We start from the raw sequence: 14,330 nt of genomic DNA on the forward strand, positions 1-14,330 counted from the left end.
GCAGGCGCTGGGCAGCGGGCCCTGGGCAGCAGGCAGCCGGTGGGGGCAGCGTCTCGGCTCGGTTGCGGGCCATGTGAGGGGAGAGGATGCCCGTGACGCCCGGCCCCTCGAGCCCCTTGAGCCTCCCCGCCGCCACCGCCGCCCGCCAGCTTCCCCGGTCCGCCCCCCCAGCCGCTGCCCCGACGGCCACGGCCACGGCCGCGGCGGACCCCAGGGGCCGGCATGTAGCGGGCCCGCCATGGCCGGCACGGACGGTGGCGGCAGCGGCAGCGGAGACTTGAAGACGGCGCGCTTGTGGCGAGAGGCCGCCCTGCGAGCGCGCAAGCTACGGGGCAACCTGCGGCAGCTGAGCCTGAGCGGGGCCGCGGCCGCTCCCTCCTCGGCCCCGGGTCCCGGACCCGGCCCCCGGCCACCCAGCCCCACGCCGGCCCAGCAGCCGCCGCCGCTCGTGCTGCCCCCGGACCTCGCCGACGTGGAGGTGCTCAACCTAGGTAACAATGCCCTGGACGAGCTCCCCGCTGGCCTGGCCACCGCCCTGGGCAGCCTGCCCCTCCTGCGGGGTCTGGTCCTGCGCCGGAACCGCCTGCCCAAGCTGCCGCCGCTGCTGGGCCAGTTGGGTACCCGCCTCACCGAGCTGGACGTGAGCCACAACCGGCTGGGCGCTGTGGCCGCCGAGGTGCTGAGCGCCCTGCCCCAGCTGCGCAAACTCAACCTCAGCCACAACCAGCTGGCCGACCTGCCTGCTCAGCTGGGTGCTCTGGGTCACCTAGAGGAGCTGGACGTCAGCTTCAACAGGCTGCCCCAGCTGCCCGACGCCCTAGGCCGCCTGCGAGCCCTGCGCACCCTGGACCTGGACCATAACCAGCTCACGGCCTTCCCCACTCAGCTCCTGCAGCTGGCCACGCTGGAGGAGCTGGACGTGTCGGGCAACCGGTTGAGGGGCCTGCCGGAGGAGATCGGGGCCCTGCGCGCTCTCAAGATCCTCTGGCTGAGTGGGGCTGAGCTTGGCACCCTGCCCCCTGGCTTCTGCCAGCTAGCCAGCCTGGAGAGCCTGATGCTGGACAGCAACGGGCTGCGGGCCCTGCCCGCCCAGTTCAGTCGGCTGCAGCAGCTGAGGATGCTGAACCTCTCCTCCAACCACTTCGAGGACTTCCCGGGGGCACTGCTGCCTCTGGCCAGCCTAGAGGAACTCTACTTGAGCCGGAACCGGCTCACGGCAGTGCCATCCCTGGTCTCAGGCCTGAGCAAGCTGCTCACGCTTTGGCTGGACAATAACCGTATCCGCTACCTGCCTGATTCCATCGTGGAGCTGACGGGCCTGGAGGAGCTGGTGCTCCAGGGGAACCAGATAGCTGTGCTGCCTGACAATTTCGGGCAGCTGTCCCGTGTGGGCCTGTGGAAGGTCAAAGACAACCCGCTAATCCAGCCACCCTATGAGGTGTGCATGAAGGGCATCCCCTACATCGCGGCCTACCAGAAGGAGCTGGCCCACTCCCAGCCCGCCGTGCAGCCTCGCCTCAAGCTTCTGCTGCTAGGTCGCAAGGCCGCAGGCAAGACCTCCCTGCGCAGATGCCTCACCGAGGGAGACCGGGAGGAGGGGCCTCGGGCGGGAAGGGGCCGAGAGAAGGGCGCCCCGGGCCTGGACTCAGCCTCCAGCAACAGTAAGGGCATCGAAGTGACCAGCTGGACGGCCGATGCAGCCAGGGGCTTGCGCTTTATCGTCTACGACTTGGCTGGGGACCAGAGCTATGAAGTCATCCAGCCCTTCTTCCTGTCCCCAGGGGCCCTGTACATCCTGGTGGTCAACCTGGCCACCTACGAGCCCTCTGGCTTCCCCTCTGCCGTGGGCTCCTTCCTGCGCTGCGTGGGGGCCCGGGTGCCGCACGCCGTGGTCTGCATCGTGGGCACCCACGCGGACCTGTGCGGAGAGAGGGAGCTGGAGGAAAAGTGCCTGGACATTCACAGACAGATCGCCGTGCAGGAGAAGCAGGACGCGGCGGGGCTCGGCCGCCTGGCCAGCGCGGTGGATGAGGCCCTGGCTCGGGACTTCGAGCTGCGCTGCGCCAGTCCCCACGCGGCCTACTACGGTGTGTCTGACAAGAACCTGCGGAGGCGCAAGGCCCAGCTGCAGTACCTGCTGAAGCACCGGCCGCAGATCCTGTCCCCGGTGCTGCCCGTGAGCTGCAGGGCGCCCGGCCAGCTGCAGAGACTGCGGGCCAAGCTGCTGTCCGTGGCCGAGCACCGCGAGATCTTCCCCAACCTGCATCGCGTGCTGCCCCGCTCCTGGCACGTCCTAGAGGAGCTGCACTTCCAGCGGCCGCAGGCCGAGCGCCCGTGGCTCAGCTGGTGGGACTCGGCTCGCCTGGGCCTGCAGGCCGGCCTCACGGAGGACCGGCTGCAGAGCGCCCTCTCCTACCTGCACGAGAGCGGCAAGCTGCTCTACTTCGAGGACAGCCCAGCCCTCAAGGAGCACGTCTTCCACAACCTGCCTCGCCTCATCGATATCCTCAACGTCTTCTTCCAGCGCGATGCCAGCCTGCTGCTGCGAAAGCTGCTGCTCGGGGCCCAGGGCGAGCCGCCGACGCAGGGGGACGGAGGCGCCGGCGCAGCCCTGGCCGGGGATGGCGACGCGGGCCAGGACCCTCTGAGGGCCGCCCAGCTGCACCACTACGTGGAGGGCTTCCTGCTGCACGGCCTGCTACCTGCCCACGTCATCCGGCTGCTGCTGCGGCCGCACGTGCAAGCCCCCCAGGACCTGCAGCTGCTGCTGGAGCTGCTGGAGAAGATGGGGCTCTGCTACTGCCTCAACAAGGCCAAGGGCAAGGCTCTGAACGGGGCCGCGGCCTCCTGGTACAAGTTCCCCTGCTACGTGCAGAACGAGGTGCCGCCCGCCGAGGCGTGGCTCGACGGCTCGGGCGGCGCTGCGGCCGCGGCCCTGGCAGGGCAGTCCTTCGCGGCGGAGCAGCTGCAGATCCGGTACAGCTTCCCAGTGCTGTTCCCCCCGGGCCTGTTCGCGCGCTACAGCGTCCAGATCAACCGGCACGTGGTGCAGCGCTCCGACGGCAAGCTGCAGATCTTCGCCTACCGAGGGAAGGTGCCCGTGGTGGTGAGCTACCGGCCTGGCCGGGGCACCCTGCAGCCCGACACCCTCTCCATCGCCAGCCACGCCTCCCTGCCCAACATATGGACGGCCTGGCAGGCCATCACCCCGCTGCTCGAGGAGCTGGACGCGCTGCTTCAGGAGTGGCCCGGCCTCTGCTACACCGTGCACATCCTCTGCTCCAAGTGCCTTAAGAGAGGCTCTCCCAACCCGCACGCCTTCCCAGGTGAGCTCCAGGGCAGGACGGGGCTGCTGGGAAATGGGGGGCGGGGGCGGGGGACGGAGTCCAGGGCTGGCCTCCTTCACGGCCAGCGAAGAACAGCTGTTTGGGAGAGTTAAGGCTGGGCAGGCCAGGGCTCTGGGCCTGAAGGTGGAGGGGACCTTGGACGTCTCCCCATCCAACAAGCCCCCATTTTATACCCGAGGAAATCGAGGTTCTGAGAGGAAAGGGAACTTCCCCGAGTCACAGGGGCTCACAGAATTCGCATTTGAAACCTGGAAGGCACATTAGTGATCATCTGTCCTTTTCCTAGATTTTACAGACGGGATGTTTAGTAACTTGTCCAAAGCCACCCAGACATCAAGTAGCAGTGGAAAGAGGAGTCCAAATCTCATCTTTGATCTTGGGCAAGTCATGCCCCTAGGCCTCAGTTTCCCCATCTGTAAAAGAAGGGGGCTGACCTTCCAGCTCTACGGCCCTGGGCTCCTGCCCCCAAACTCTAAGCCAGAAGCATTTTCTCCTCTATTACTATCCCCCCTTCCTTGGCAATTTTCCCAGGACGAATTGTCCTCAGTACCTAAGGCTGGGCCAGCATAAGGTGCAGCTCCAGGCTTGGTGCAGAAGGGACTGAGCACCAGGGGCTGTCTGTGGGTGTATTTGTTTTCTTAAACCCTAAGAGGTGTGAGTCCCAGACATCCAGAATAGGTGGACCTCAGAGCACTGAGCAGAGGTGTTTGGCCTGGTCACCCTCCCATACCTTTAATTCCCCCCAAATTTATTATGTCACAGGCCAGGAATGTTTCTGTCCCAGATCTGGGGTAGCCTAAGCTGTCTTGACTTCAAGCTCCATAGTTTGTGATCTCCTCTTGTCTTTTCCTGATTAGATTCTGTAAATTCTGGCCTCTGTGTCAAAAGACACACCCTCCTTTTCTTTTGAGTCTTCTGGAGAACCAGAGAAAATTCCTTGGGTGCCTGAGCCATGGGTGAATGGTTCCAGGAAGGGTAGATTGGGCCCCCAAGGCCTGGCAGGGGATCCTTTCCCAGGCACAGCTATGGGCTTAAGCTCAGAGTGGCTAGGAGACCAGGCTGGGGAGGCCTGGAGGCTTCCCCCAAGTAGGAGGCATTGGCACTGGTGGGCAAAAGGGGATTTCCTTGGTGTTCTGAGGCCTGGCTTCTGGAGAGTTAGAACCTAGCTTAGCTTTTGTCTTTTGTGCTGTGTGGTCATACTGGATTGCTTTGAGGGGACCTGGGTGTATGCCTGGGGGTGGGAGGGTCATGTGAGACAGACAGGCATTTGACTTCTTTCCTCCTCCTGCTGCTTCCCAAATCTTTGTGTACCTATGCTAGGAAAGTGGGGGAAATCTGGGCCTAGGGGTAGCTTTGGACTTCTTCCACTCAGATGGCCAAAGTCCCATCCTTCTCTGAGAACCACTTTCTACTAGGATGCGTCAGGAGGGGTTGACACCGTTCCAGATGCCCTAATCAGAAACATATTTGGTTATATCTTAGCCTGTGTCACTGTTGTCCTGCCCCACCCCACCTTGGCACTCCCCGCCCTGGCCTTGTTTACTGCGTCCCCCTCCTGCTGCATTTAGGGTACTGAAACCAAAGCCTCATGCCTCCCTGTTTGATCTGTGTCCTCAGCTGAGTGCATACAAGGGGGCCTCTCCTCCTGGGACTGTGGAGGAACCGGACACAGGCGTTTCCGATGGGCTGCCCCAGATCTAAGTCCAGGCTAATTCATCCCCTGAAAAGGCCTCCAGATTACCAGTTAACTGAGCCTGTGAGATCCTCTGTTATCTCATCACCCCAGCCACCCTGCCTGCACCCAGGTCTCTCTTGAATTCCTTCTTCTGTTCTCAGAAGCCAGGCAGGCATTTGTTACTGGCCCCTAGGGGATCACAACTTAGAGAAGAGAATGGATATCTGCTCCTCCAATGCAAGGGGCCAGCATGGCTTAGATACCTGCTGTGTACGGGGCATTGGGGGACAAAGGCATATGGGACAAGGACCCATCTACAAAGAGTTTACAGCCTCATTGTAAGGAGAGGGAACACACACACACACATACACACACACACACACATACACACACTCCTGGAAGACAGGAGAGGGTGAGAGAAATGCCAAGAGACCCAGGCAAGATGCCCAGATAATGTTGATGGCAGAGAGATTGCTTTGGAAAGGGAGTGGTGTCAGATTAAGTCAGGAAAGACTTCCTGGGAGAAGTGAACTCAAAAGAGATTCTTGAAAGAAGGAGCAGAGTGAAGGAGGGATACAGGGGAGACAGTTGCTTTCAGGTGTAAGAGATAGGGGGCAAAGGTGCCAAGATACATGGGAGGGGGCAGGATCAGTTTGACTGGCATGTAGAAAAGATAGTGAAAAGGAGGTGGGAGTCTGACTGATAGCCAGGTTTACAGGGCCTTGACTAGCAGGATAAGGAGTCAGTGGCTTAGCTGAGCATAGGGTACCTATGAGCAGAGGAAGCCTGGAGTTAGGTCCTTGGGCAGCTGTGAGAAGGCATTGGAGAGGGGAAGGTGGACACCGAAGGCCTTAGATCAGCTGAGAGGGGCCTCTGATGGTAATCTTGGTGAGAAAAAGTAATGACCTGAATGGGGTGGGGGTCTTCAGGAATTGAGGGGAGGGGAGAGGTGCAAAAGATATTTCAGAGGTGGAGTTTGGGGGGCAGAGTGGAGAGGAGATTGCTGAAACTTCAAACATGGATGAAGGCCCTGGACAGAAGTAGAAAAATTATGCGGGCTTGGATAGAGAATCCCAAGATAGAATTGGAACAGACTTTAGAGGTTTCTTAAAAGTGGGAGGAGTTTTAGACATCCTCGAGTCCACCACCACCCCCATTTTGCCGATGCAAAAACTGAGGCAGACGAAGGTTAAGTGACTTGCCCAGAGTCACATGGCTATTAAACTTGTCAGGCAAGACTCTCTCAACCATGTCTAGATAGAGTGTCTGATAGAGATTCAGGACTGGAGGTCCTGAAAGGGGTTAGGGCTGGACATATAGATTTGGGCATCAGCTGAATGGAGGTGATAATTAAAGTCATGGGAACTGAGGAGATAGTATAAGGAGAGACAAAGGCTCAGGTCAGAGCCATTGGGAGTGCCCATTTTGAGCAGTAAGAGAAAGTGAAAGATCAGAACAGGCAGAAAAGAGTGAAACATTTAGGTAAGAGAAGAAACAAGAAATAGCAGAAGAGAGGAGGCAGGAAAGAGTAGCCTGAGGGGTCTCAGAAAGAGGGCTGGGGCTTGGAGCACCCTCATCCCAGCGGGGCTTGTGGCAGAGAGACTCTCCATACAATCTCCCTCAGCTCCAAGGCTGGGGGAAAGAAGGAAGTTGCTAAGCAATCCGATTCCTTTATTTAATGAGCACCTACTATGTGCCGGAAGCTGTGGCTATGACAAAGCTGAGTGCAGTCTTGGTTCTTAGGAAGCTTGTATTCACCTTGTGTGAAGAATGGGCTGTAACATGTAAAGAGCTACATCTGTATCTGGCTCTCTCCATATCCACGCCATCCATATATAAATAGATGTTGAGATATACATGCGTACGCATTTTAGGAAGGACGGATGACTCAGGGGAACCAGCACTGGTTTCCTATAGGCATGAGCTAAGCTTCCGTGGAAGCCAAGAATTCTCAAAAGTGGGGAAGTGCTTGCCAGGACATTACAAATTAGGTTGTAGGCAGTCATTGGGGGTCCCTGTTGGACTATGTCAGAAGGGTTCTGGGATGTTGGTCCTTGCATTAACCAGGTTCCCTTCTGGTGCTGGAAAAGCAAGCTGGGGTCTTTTTCCTTGTCTCCCTTCCCCTTTCCAGTCAATGACCTGTCTTTGCAGGTGGCACTAAGTCTGCATAGGGAGAAGAGACTTTTTCTAATGGGACTTTTACAAGAGGTAAACCAACATTTGGTTGGAAAAGCCTGAAATGATGAGGTTGCTGGGGTGGGAGCAAAGCGTGGGTTGTTTGTACAGTTCTGTGCATGGATTTCTGCCTCATCTGCTCCGGATGGAGAGGGAGGGGTCCCCTCTCCTTTCTGTAAGCGTAGTGTAAAGGATAATTGAGGAAGGAATTGTAGAAAGAGAGTGAAGGCTTCTCTATGTTTCGTTAAAGCAAGGATAAGCTGGGCCAGAGGAATCTGCTGGAACCTCTAGGTCAGGCCCACATCACCTTGAAGAAATTGTCATCATTCTCACTGCTGGCTTGGGCGAAGGGCTGTCAAATGTTCAAATGCAAAAAAGAAAGAAAAGCTCATATTATATTCCTTGTCACAAGGGGTGGCTCTCTGAGGGGGGAACAGAAGGGATACTGAGGGATAGCCAAACAAAAAAGATCAATAAAGGATGATTTTTGAAAAATGTATTAACAGCTGGTCCTGCAGCAGAAAGAGCCTAGATCTGCAGTAGCCTGAGTTTTAATCCCTGCTCTAGCAGTAACTGTAATCATCAGGCTTCCAGTAATCAAGGGCACATATTTCCACGATGTTTTCAAGTTGACCCAGACCTTGCACACGTTTGAGACCCTACTTTCTGTGTAACCTTGAGCAGGTCCATTCCCTTGTCTTGGCCAAAGGGAGGTGGGGAAGGGAAGAAGCATGTATGAAACACCTAGTGTGTGCCAACCACTCTTTGCTAAAGCCTCTGAGCCTCTCGTGAAACCTTGTTCAGGTCCCTCACCCGTGCCTATCTCTATAAAAATCCCCTAACAGTAGTTCCTCTTTATTTAAGAGCTTAAGATAAATGTGTTTGCTTTCCTGAGATTTGGGGGAAGAGCTCTTCATCTAGGGTCAGAGGACCTGAGTTCCAGTTCTGACTCTGCCTCTTGGACCTTAGATAAGTGACAGCCCTCATCAGGGCCTCAGTTTTCTTGTCTGTAAAATGGCAGGGTTGGTGATTGCCCAGGGAACTTGCAACTCTGAATCCAGAGGATCCTGAGGGAGTATTGGGAATTCTGGGGACACTCGTTATTTCCAGAGTGCCCTGGTATCTGAGCAGGGAACAAAATCCTGCCTGAATCTTTGGCAGGAGGCAAGACAAGTTCCCAGGTCCCTCTGGACACTTTACCCCCTCTTTTCCTACATCCTGGTTATTTGTGAGTGTGTCCCCATAAGCTCCTATGAGTAGGGAGAATGAACATTAAAAAGAGAGAAAAATGAAACATTTCTTGTATTTGGCTTTGAATTACATCTATATAATGGCAGTGTGTATTGTCTACAGGGATCTGGCCTTGGAGCCAGGAACTCCTGTGTTCGAGTCCTACCACTGAGACATCCTGGCTTTGTGACACACAACCTTGGAACTGTAGGAGCCTCCCTATGTCTGTGGGCTGCAGAGAAAGCTCTGTCCTGAATCGGGAGAGGGTGTTTCCTGCTCTGGAGTTCCCTGGCAGGTCCAATCCCTGTCCCCATTCCTTTTGTACTTACACCTGTCTAGTGCCCCCTCAGCTCTATGAGGGCAGGAGTGTGCTAGACAAACTTTGTGTTTCCTTCCACCTCCAGATCGGGGCTCTGGACTAGAACATGCTTACAGAATCTTTGTTGGGTGCGTGGAATTTTGAAACTTTCTGATCAATTTCAGTGACTTGTTTTTTCTCTTTTTAAAAACTTCTTTCTAATAAGGGTTGGCTGGAAGGGTAGAAAGGAGAGACACAGAGGGAAAGCTGGAAGATGTCAGAACAAAAGATCGATAGATCCTATTTTTAAAATGCCAAGAAAAAAAGTCTGCTGAATAAATTCAATAGCATCCAACCTTCTCTGAGCTCCCGGGCTTCCCTCTGCTCAATTCCACTCTTGCTTCTTTATCTGTGCCTGTTCTAAGGTGCCCACCAAGTACCCCCCACCTTGTACCTTGCACTGGGCTTATATTTGGGGCCTCAGGGTCTCACCCCCCTGCCAGAGCATATGCTCCCGGAGGACGGGTGGGAGTGCAGTTTGGCTATACTCTGGAAACTCTCCTCCCCAGCCCAATCTACCTCCAAAGACCTGGATAGAGTAGGGCCTTCATATGTTTGTTGAATGACTAAAAGAGTGGAGCTTTGTTGATGGAGGGTGGGGTTCTCCTTTTGTTCTTCCCTGGAGGTGTGCATTCTCCTCTTGCTGGATGTCCTTGCTAGGCTTGGCAGCCCCCTTCTGCTCCCTCCCCTTCCTGCCCCTTTTCCCACTGGCGTCCCACTCATGAGGACAGAGCTGCTTGTCCTTCCTTCCCCTGAATGGCGCTCTTAGTTTGACTAATGAAGCAAAAGAGGTGAGGGTCTTCCTCCGTCTCCGTTTCCCTGGGGCTAGGAGTACATCTGCCGCCGGGTGACCTATAAAACAGCCCATCCCCTCTTTCTTGGTTCTCCCAGGCTATCCCTCTGGTTTCATTGACCCTGGTGTGTTTGGGATTTTGATAGGACTCCATCGTCCTATTGACCTCTGCCACCATTGATCCCTAACCCTAAATGTTCTCTTTGCCTTGTAGAAGCAACTCTAAGCTCTTGGGGGCCCCACTGGGGAGGCTCTGGGGCCATGGTCTGTGTGGCCAGTCTGAGGAGGGGTCTAGCCGAGGACTTGGAGAGGGGGAGGGGAGGAAAGGCTGGCCACCAAATAATGGATTCTTTGCCAACAGGGATTCACAAACCAAAGAAAATTACAAAATGTCCCTCAGTCTCATAGAGTCTCTTTGGCTCCTATAGTGAGCCTGGCAGTTTGGCAGGAAGGCGGCCAGACAGAGCATACTGAAAATCCCACAGCTCTTAGACCTGCATCAACACAGAGTGCCTGTCCCCAAAGTCTGTTGAAGGTGACTTTGGGGAAGTGATGTATTAACTGTGGGGACTCTAGATGTGATGCCCTGGTCCAGTGTCCACCGCAGAAGGACTGGGTCACCTGAACCTTCTTGGACACAAAGCTGGGAGCTAGGAGGAGATTTCACGCGTTCTTCCAGAAGAGCTGGTTTGTGGTGTGTCTGTTTAAAGGTCTCATCCCCGGCTCATCTTGCATGGCCGTGGTCCCTTTAGCAATGTTCAGAAATGCAGAGGTAATTACAACTTTGGCCTCCACAGCTGTTGGAGAAAATGAAGAGGTAGAGAGTCTGACCAAGATCAAGAGAAGACCCCCCACATGTAATCAGCACATGACCACCATCATTAGGGACTTCATTACAAAGGTGGGTGCAGGGGAGGCGGGCAAAAGCTTGGTCCAAACATGAGAAGTGCGAGCTCATGCCTTCTCGGAAGCCGGCTACCCCTGTCTCATGAATGCTTTCTTCTGCCTTTGAGAGTCAGGAGATGCTGGTGGGCACAGCAGGAGCCCAATATCTTCATAGAAAATGAAATCGTTTGGATTCAAAGTGACATTTTAACAGAGAGGGGTCATTTTGAGATCAGCTGTCCATGAGAGGTCAGACTATCAGCTTGTTAGAGAAAAATAAAAATCTCCACCAAATTGGAAGACAGAGCAAAGATGCTTATATGCCATATAACTGAAGCAATTCCTACCTGGCCCATCTGAACGAGGGAAATGGAAACAGGTAAACTAGCTGACCATCAGCGTTTTCTGGGGAAACTTAAGCCCTTTGACTTGGTCACCCCAAAAAGAACAGGCAACCCCAGGAACTGCCTTGGTTTCATTATCAAGAGGCCAGAGATAGGGGGTCACTAGTTTTGAACATAAACTCATTTGTAAAAGCTTATGGAGGAATATGGAAGAAGGACACATATAACCTTGTCTCAAAAAAGTAAGAAATCAAGGAAGGAAAATGAAATTTGCAGAAAACTTGGGGAGAAACCCAACCAAGCCAGGTCATACCAAGGGCATTTATCAAATGCTTACTAAGTGCCAGATGCTGGGAACATAGCACAAGCAAAAGGACGTTCCTGCCCTGAGGAGCTTCCCAAGAGCGAGATGATTCAGAAATCGATGCTGGGAAGGATAGGGGCCATGGTGTGGGGACAGCTAAGAAGTGTGGTGGAAATCAAGGCCAGAGCTTATTGATGGGTTGACATGAACTAAGTGAGGGTAGAGGATCTTGAGTGTTGGGAGGCTTTTGTGGCAGACGACAGCCATAGGCAGAGTGGCACATTGTCCCCCAGGAGTCATGCAGGGAAGTTTAGGAAGGGTGTCATCCAAGAAAACTGCATGAGGAGAGATGATGGGTGATCATCGAGAGGAGAGACACAGGATGCTCCGGCACACTGCAGGCTCTGTGGAAGGATCAGGAGATAATGGGAGCTCTGGGAGGGCGTAGAGCAGGGGAGTGTTTGGATGGGCATGGCCACATTGTGGAGAACGGATGGAGGGTGGTGGAGAGAGTAGAGGCAGGAGGGCCTGTGGGGAAGAGTCTTCCTCTCCTGGGTTCTCCGATGTGACTCATCTCCATCCCCAAGGAGGGTGATGGGTCTCCCAGAATGCTGTTACTGTTCCAGGTTTCCCATAGCAGCCATGGCCACAGTGGTGACTCCAGCTGGGGTCATTTTCTCCGGTGGATGGGCTCAGAGGCCAGAAGCTCAGGCCTGGTCTTTTTAGCACCCTCTCTCACAAGGCAGGATTTCGGCCAAAATGAACCTGGAGGCAGCCCCAGGAAGTGAGTGACTCACCTCCCTGGCAGACCTGCTGCAGCACCAACGCCTGGGGCTGGTGGGTCTGAGTGTGCCAGGTCTGTGGGGAGGAGATAGAAGAGCACCAGGCTTTGGAAAGGTTTGCTTCTCAGTGCAGGGAGGGATGTGGAGCACACTGTGCAGGAGAAGCCCTCTGCAAAGATTCTTTTGGAATGAGAGAGAGAGAGAGAGAGAGAGAGAGAGAGAGAGAGAGACAGAGAGAGAGACAGAGACAGAGAGAGACAGAGAGAGACAGAGAGACAGAGACAGAGACAGAGAGAGACAGAGAGAGACAGACAGAGAGAGAGAAGAAGGGAGAGAGACAGAGATGTGGAGATACATAGGCAAGCAGAGGCCAAGAGAGATAGGGAGAGATGCATTCTTTAGCCCAAGGCAAGTCTGCCCAGTGATGTCAGAAGAGTCAGGATTGAGGGGGCTTTCCCTCTTTGGAAGACTGTCCAAAGGCCCCTCTGGACTTCTTGTCCCACAGTGATGTCAGAGAGGGAGCTTTGACTCAGCTGCAGGCTGGTCTGGAAACCTCTGAGAGGGGGCAATTCTGTCTGAATATAGATTGGCCAGCAGGGTTAGGAGAGGTGACCAGAAACATTCTTCCTGTTTCACAAGGACCCCATCCACAGCAGTGTCCCCGAACACACCTGCCCCTTTTACTTCTGCTCCATGGTGCATTGTACAGAAGGGATAGGCTGGAGAAGAGGAAGGGAGGAGGAAAGCGAGCTGTCACTCTCTCCCAGGGTTTCTTGGGTGTGCAGCTGCTGTGTTCTGGGTGACTCCCATCCTGTGAGCTCTTCTAGAGAATGACCACCCTCCCACCCCAGGTAGACCAGGCCTCCATGGCCTGCCTCCCCTGCTAAGGCCAGACTTGGCCTAGGGATTTCCTGGCTCCCAGATGAGGAGCCAGATGCTCTGAGCACCTCTTGAGAAGGCTACAGCTGTTTCCTCGACCGAGGGGGCAGAGAGCTGATTATCTCTGACATACTCTGCCAGGAACTGCAGGCTCACTGTGTTTTTCAGTAAAGACCCCCATGCTGGGCCCTGGAGGAGACACACAGACCCATAAGAAAGGGGCCCTGCCCTCAGGAGGGCTACACTTGTAGGGCTCAGAGTCTTACCTGAAAGACTCCGATTGAAACTGTGGCTCAAATGGGCAGGGCTGTTGTAGAGAGGGCCTCCTTGTCCAGTTGGCGGGTGGGTGGGAAAATGTAGCTGAGCCAACTCAGAGGTCTTCTCTGACCTTGGAGCGATCGGTGACTGCCAGAAGGTCCCTGGTTTACCCAACAGGGATTGTGGGCCAGAGCCTCAAACAATGCGCCAGCTGGCCTCTGGGCTTCTGGTGGCAAGCCTCCCTGGCTGCTTGACTGGGCCGATTCTCCAATAAGAGCTTCCTCCTCTGTCAGGGCTGGGGGGGAGGGCAGTGCCCGGGTGGCTTCCTGAGCTGCCCTGAGGAGGAAGTCAGCGTGATTTTTTGGAACCATTATCCTCAGCCCCTCTCCCCACCAGGAGCAACAGAGAAGATCAGCTTACCCTTTTTGGTCTGAAATGGTCTTTTCATTATTCTAAGGAGCTTCCAGCATGGAAACGCCCTCTTGTGACACAAATAGACAGCTTACTGGTAACTTGGGTCCTAGCATCAAAGGCCATCCAGAACACCTCTCCTCATTTGACAGGTGAAGACATCCCCCCCACCCCCAGGGGAAGGACCAGGTCCTAGCAGTGCCTAGGAGGTTGTGGTTATCAAGAGGAAACGTGAGGCAGGAGTGCCTTCCAGACACAGGGCACAGCCTATGCAAAGTTACCAGGGCAGGAAATGAATGCTGAGTACTGGGAAGCCATCACCTAGTTGGTCTGGAATATAGAGAGCGTAAGGGAAAGGAACATGCACTCAACCTGCCTCCAAACTGTGAAGGATTTCAAATAGTTTGTTCTTTCAGTAAGAGGGACTCACTGCAGGGTTTTGGGTGAGGAAACAGTGTGATCAGACCTGAGCTTTAAGAACGTGGATCTGGCAGCTATGGGCAGGAGGACTCAGGGAGGGCACTAGCTCCAGTGGGAGGCTGCTAGAGGGGAAGCTGCTGAGGACTTTTGACTGACCCCCAAATGGAGAAGGATTCTGATGATGATAGGATGGCAGCCTCTCGGACCCAGAGCCATCCTTACGGAACAAACACCAAGGCTGGAGCATGTTTAGTTATGAGATGACCCACAGTGTCCCTTAGGTTCCAGTCCACCAATCTAACAACTCCTTAGGCCACATGAAACGTGGGGAATTTCCTTGTGAATTGTGCTCCACTACGTGCCAGGACAGAGAGGCAGAGGCTCTGATCGGCCCAGAACCCAGAGCCTCATATGGGACTGTGTCCAGCCACCTTGCATAGTGAACTACTGGCATTGATAGGATGATTTG

At 55.0% G+C, this 14,330-nt stretch overlaps 1 protein-coding gene across 3 annotated transcripts in view; it reads left to right on the top strand.

The window, feature by feature from the left end:
* Positions 1-238: 238 nt before the first annotated feature.
* MFHAS1 (multifunctional ROCO family signaling regulator 1) overlaps positions 239-14,330 on the top strand; it is a 57,792-nt gene continuing 43,700 nt past the window's right edge. For 2 of the 3 annotated variants that reach the window (XM_072625586.1, XM_072625587.1), the window contains exon 1: positions 239-3,326. In XM_072625586.1, the coding sequence (XP_072481687.1) occupies positions 239-3,326 (3,088 nt within the window). Of the gene's footprint in view, positions 3,327-8,550; positions 12,115-14,330 lie in introns of those variants that run through there. The other variant, XM_072625585.1, reaches the window with a different exon arrangement.

This window comes from Notamacropus eugenii, chromosome 7 (genome assembly GCF_028372415.1).
Source record: "Notamacropus eugenii isolate mMacEug1 chromosome 7, mMacEug1.pri_v2, whole genome shotgun sequence".
In the NCBI taxonomy this organism is placed as follows: Eukaryota; Metazoa; Chordata; class Mammalia; order Diprotodontia; family Macropodidae; genus Notamacropus; species Notamacropus eugenii.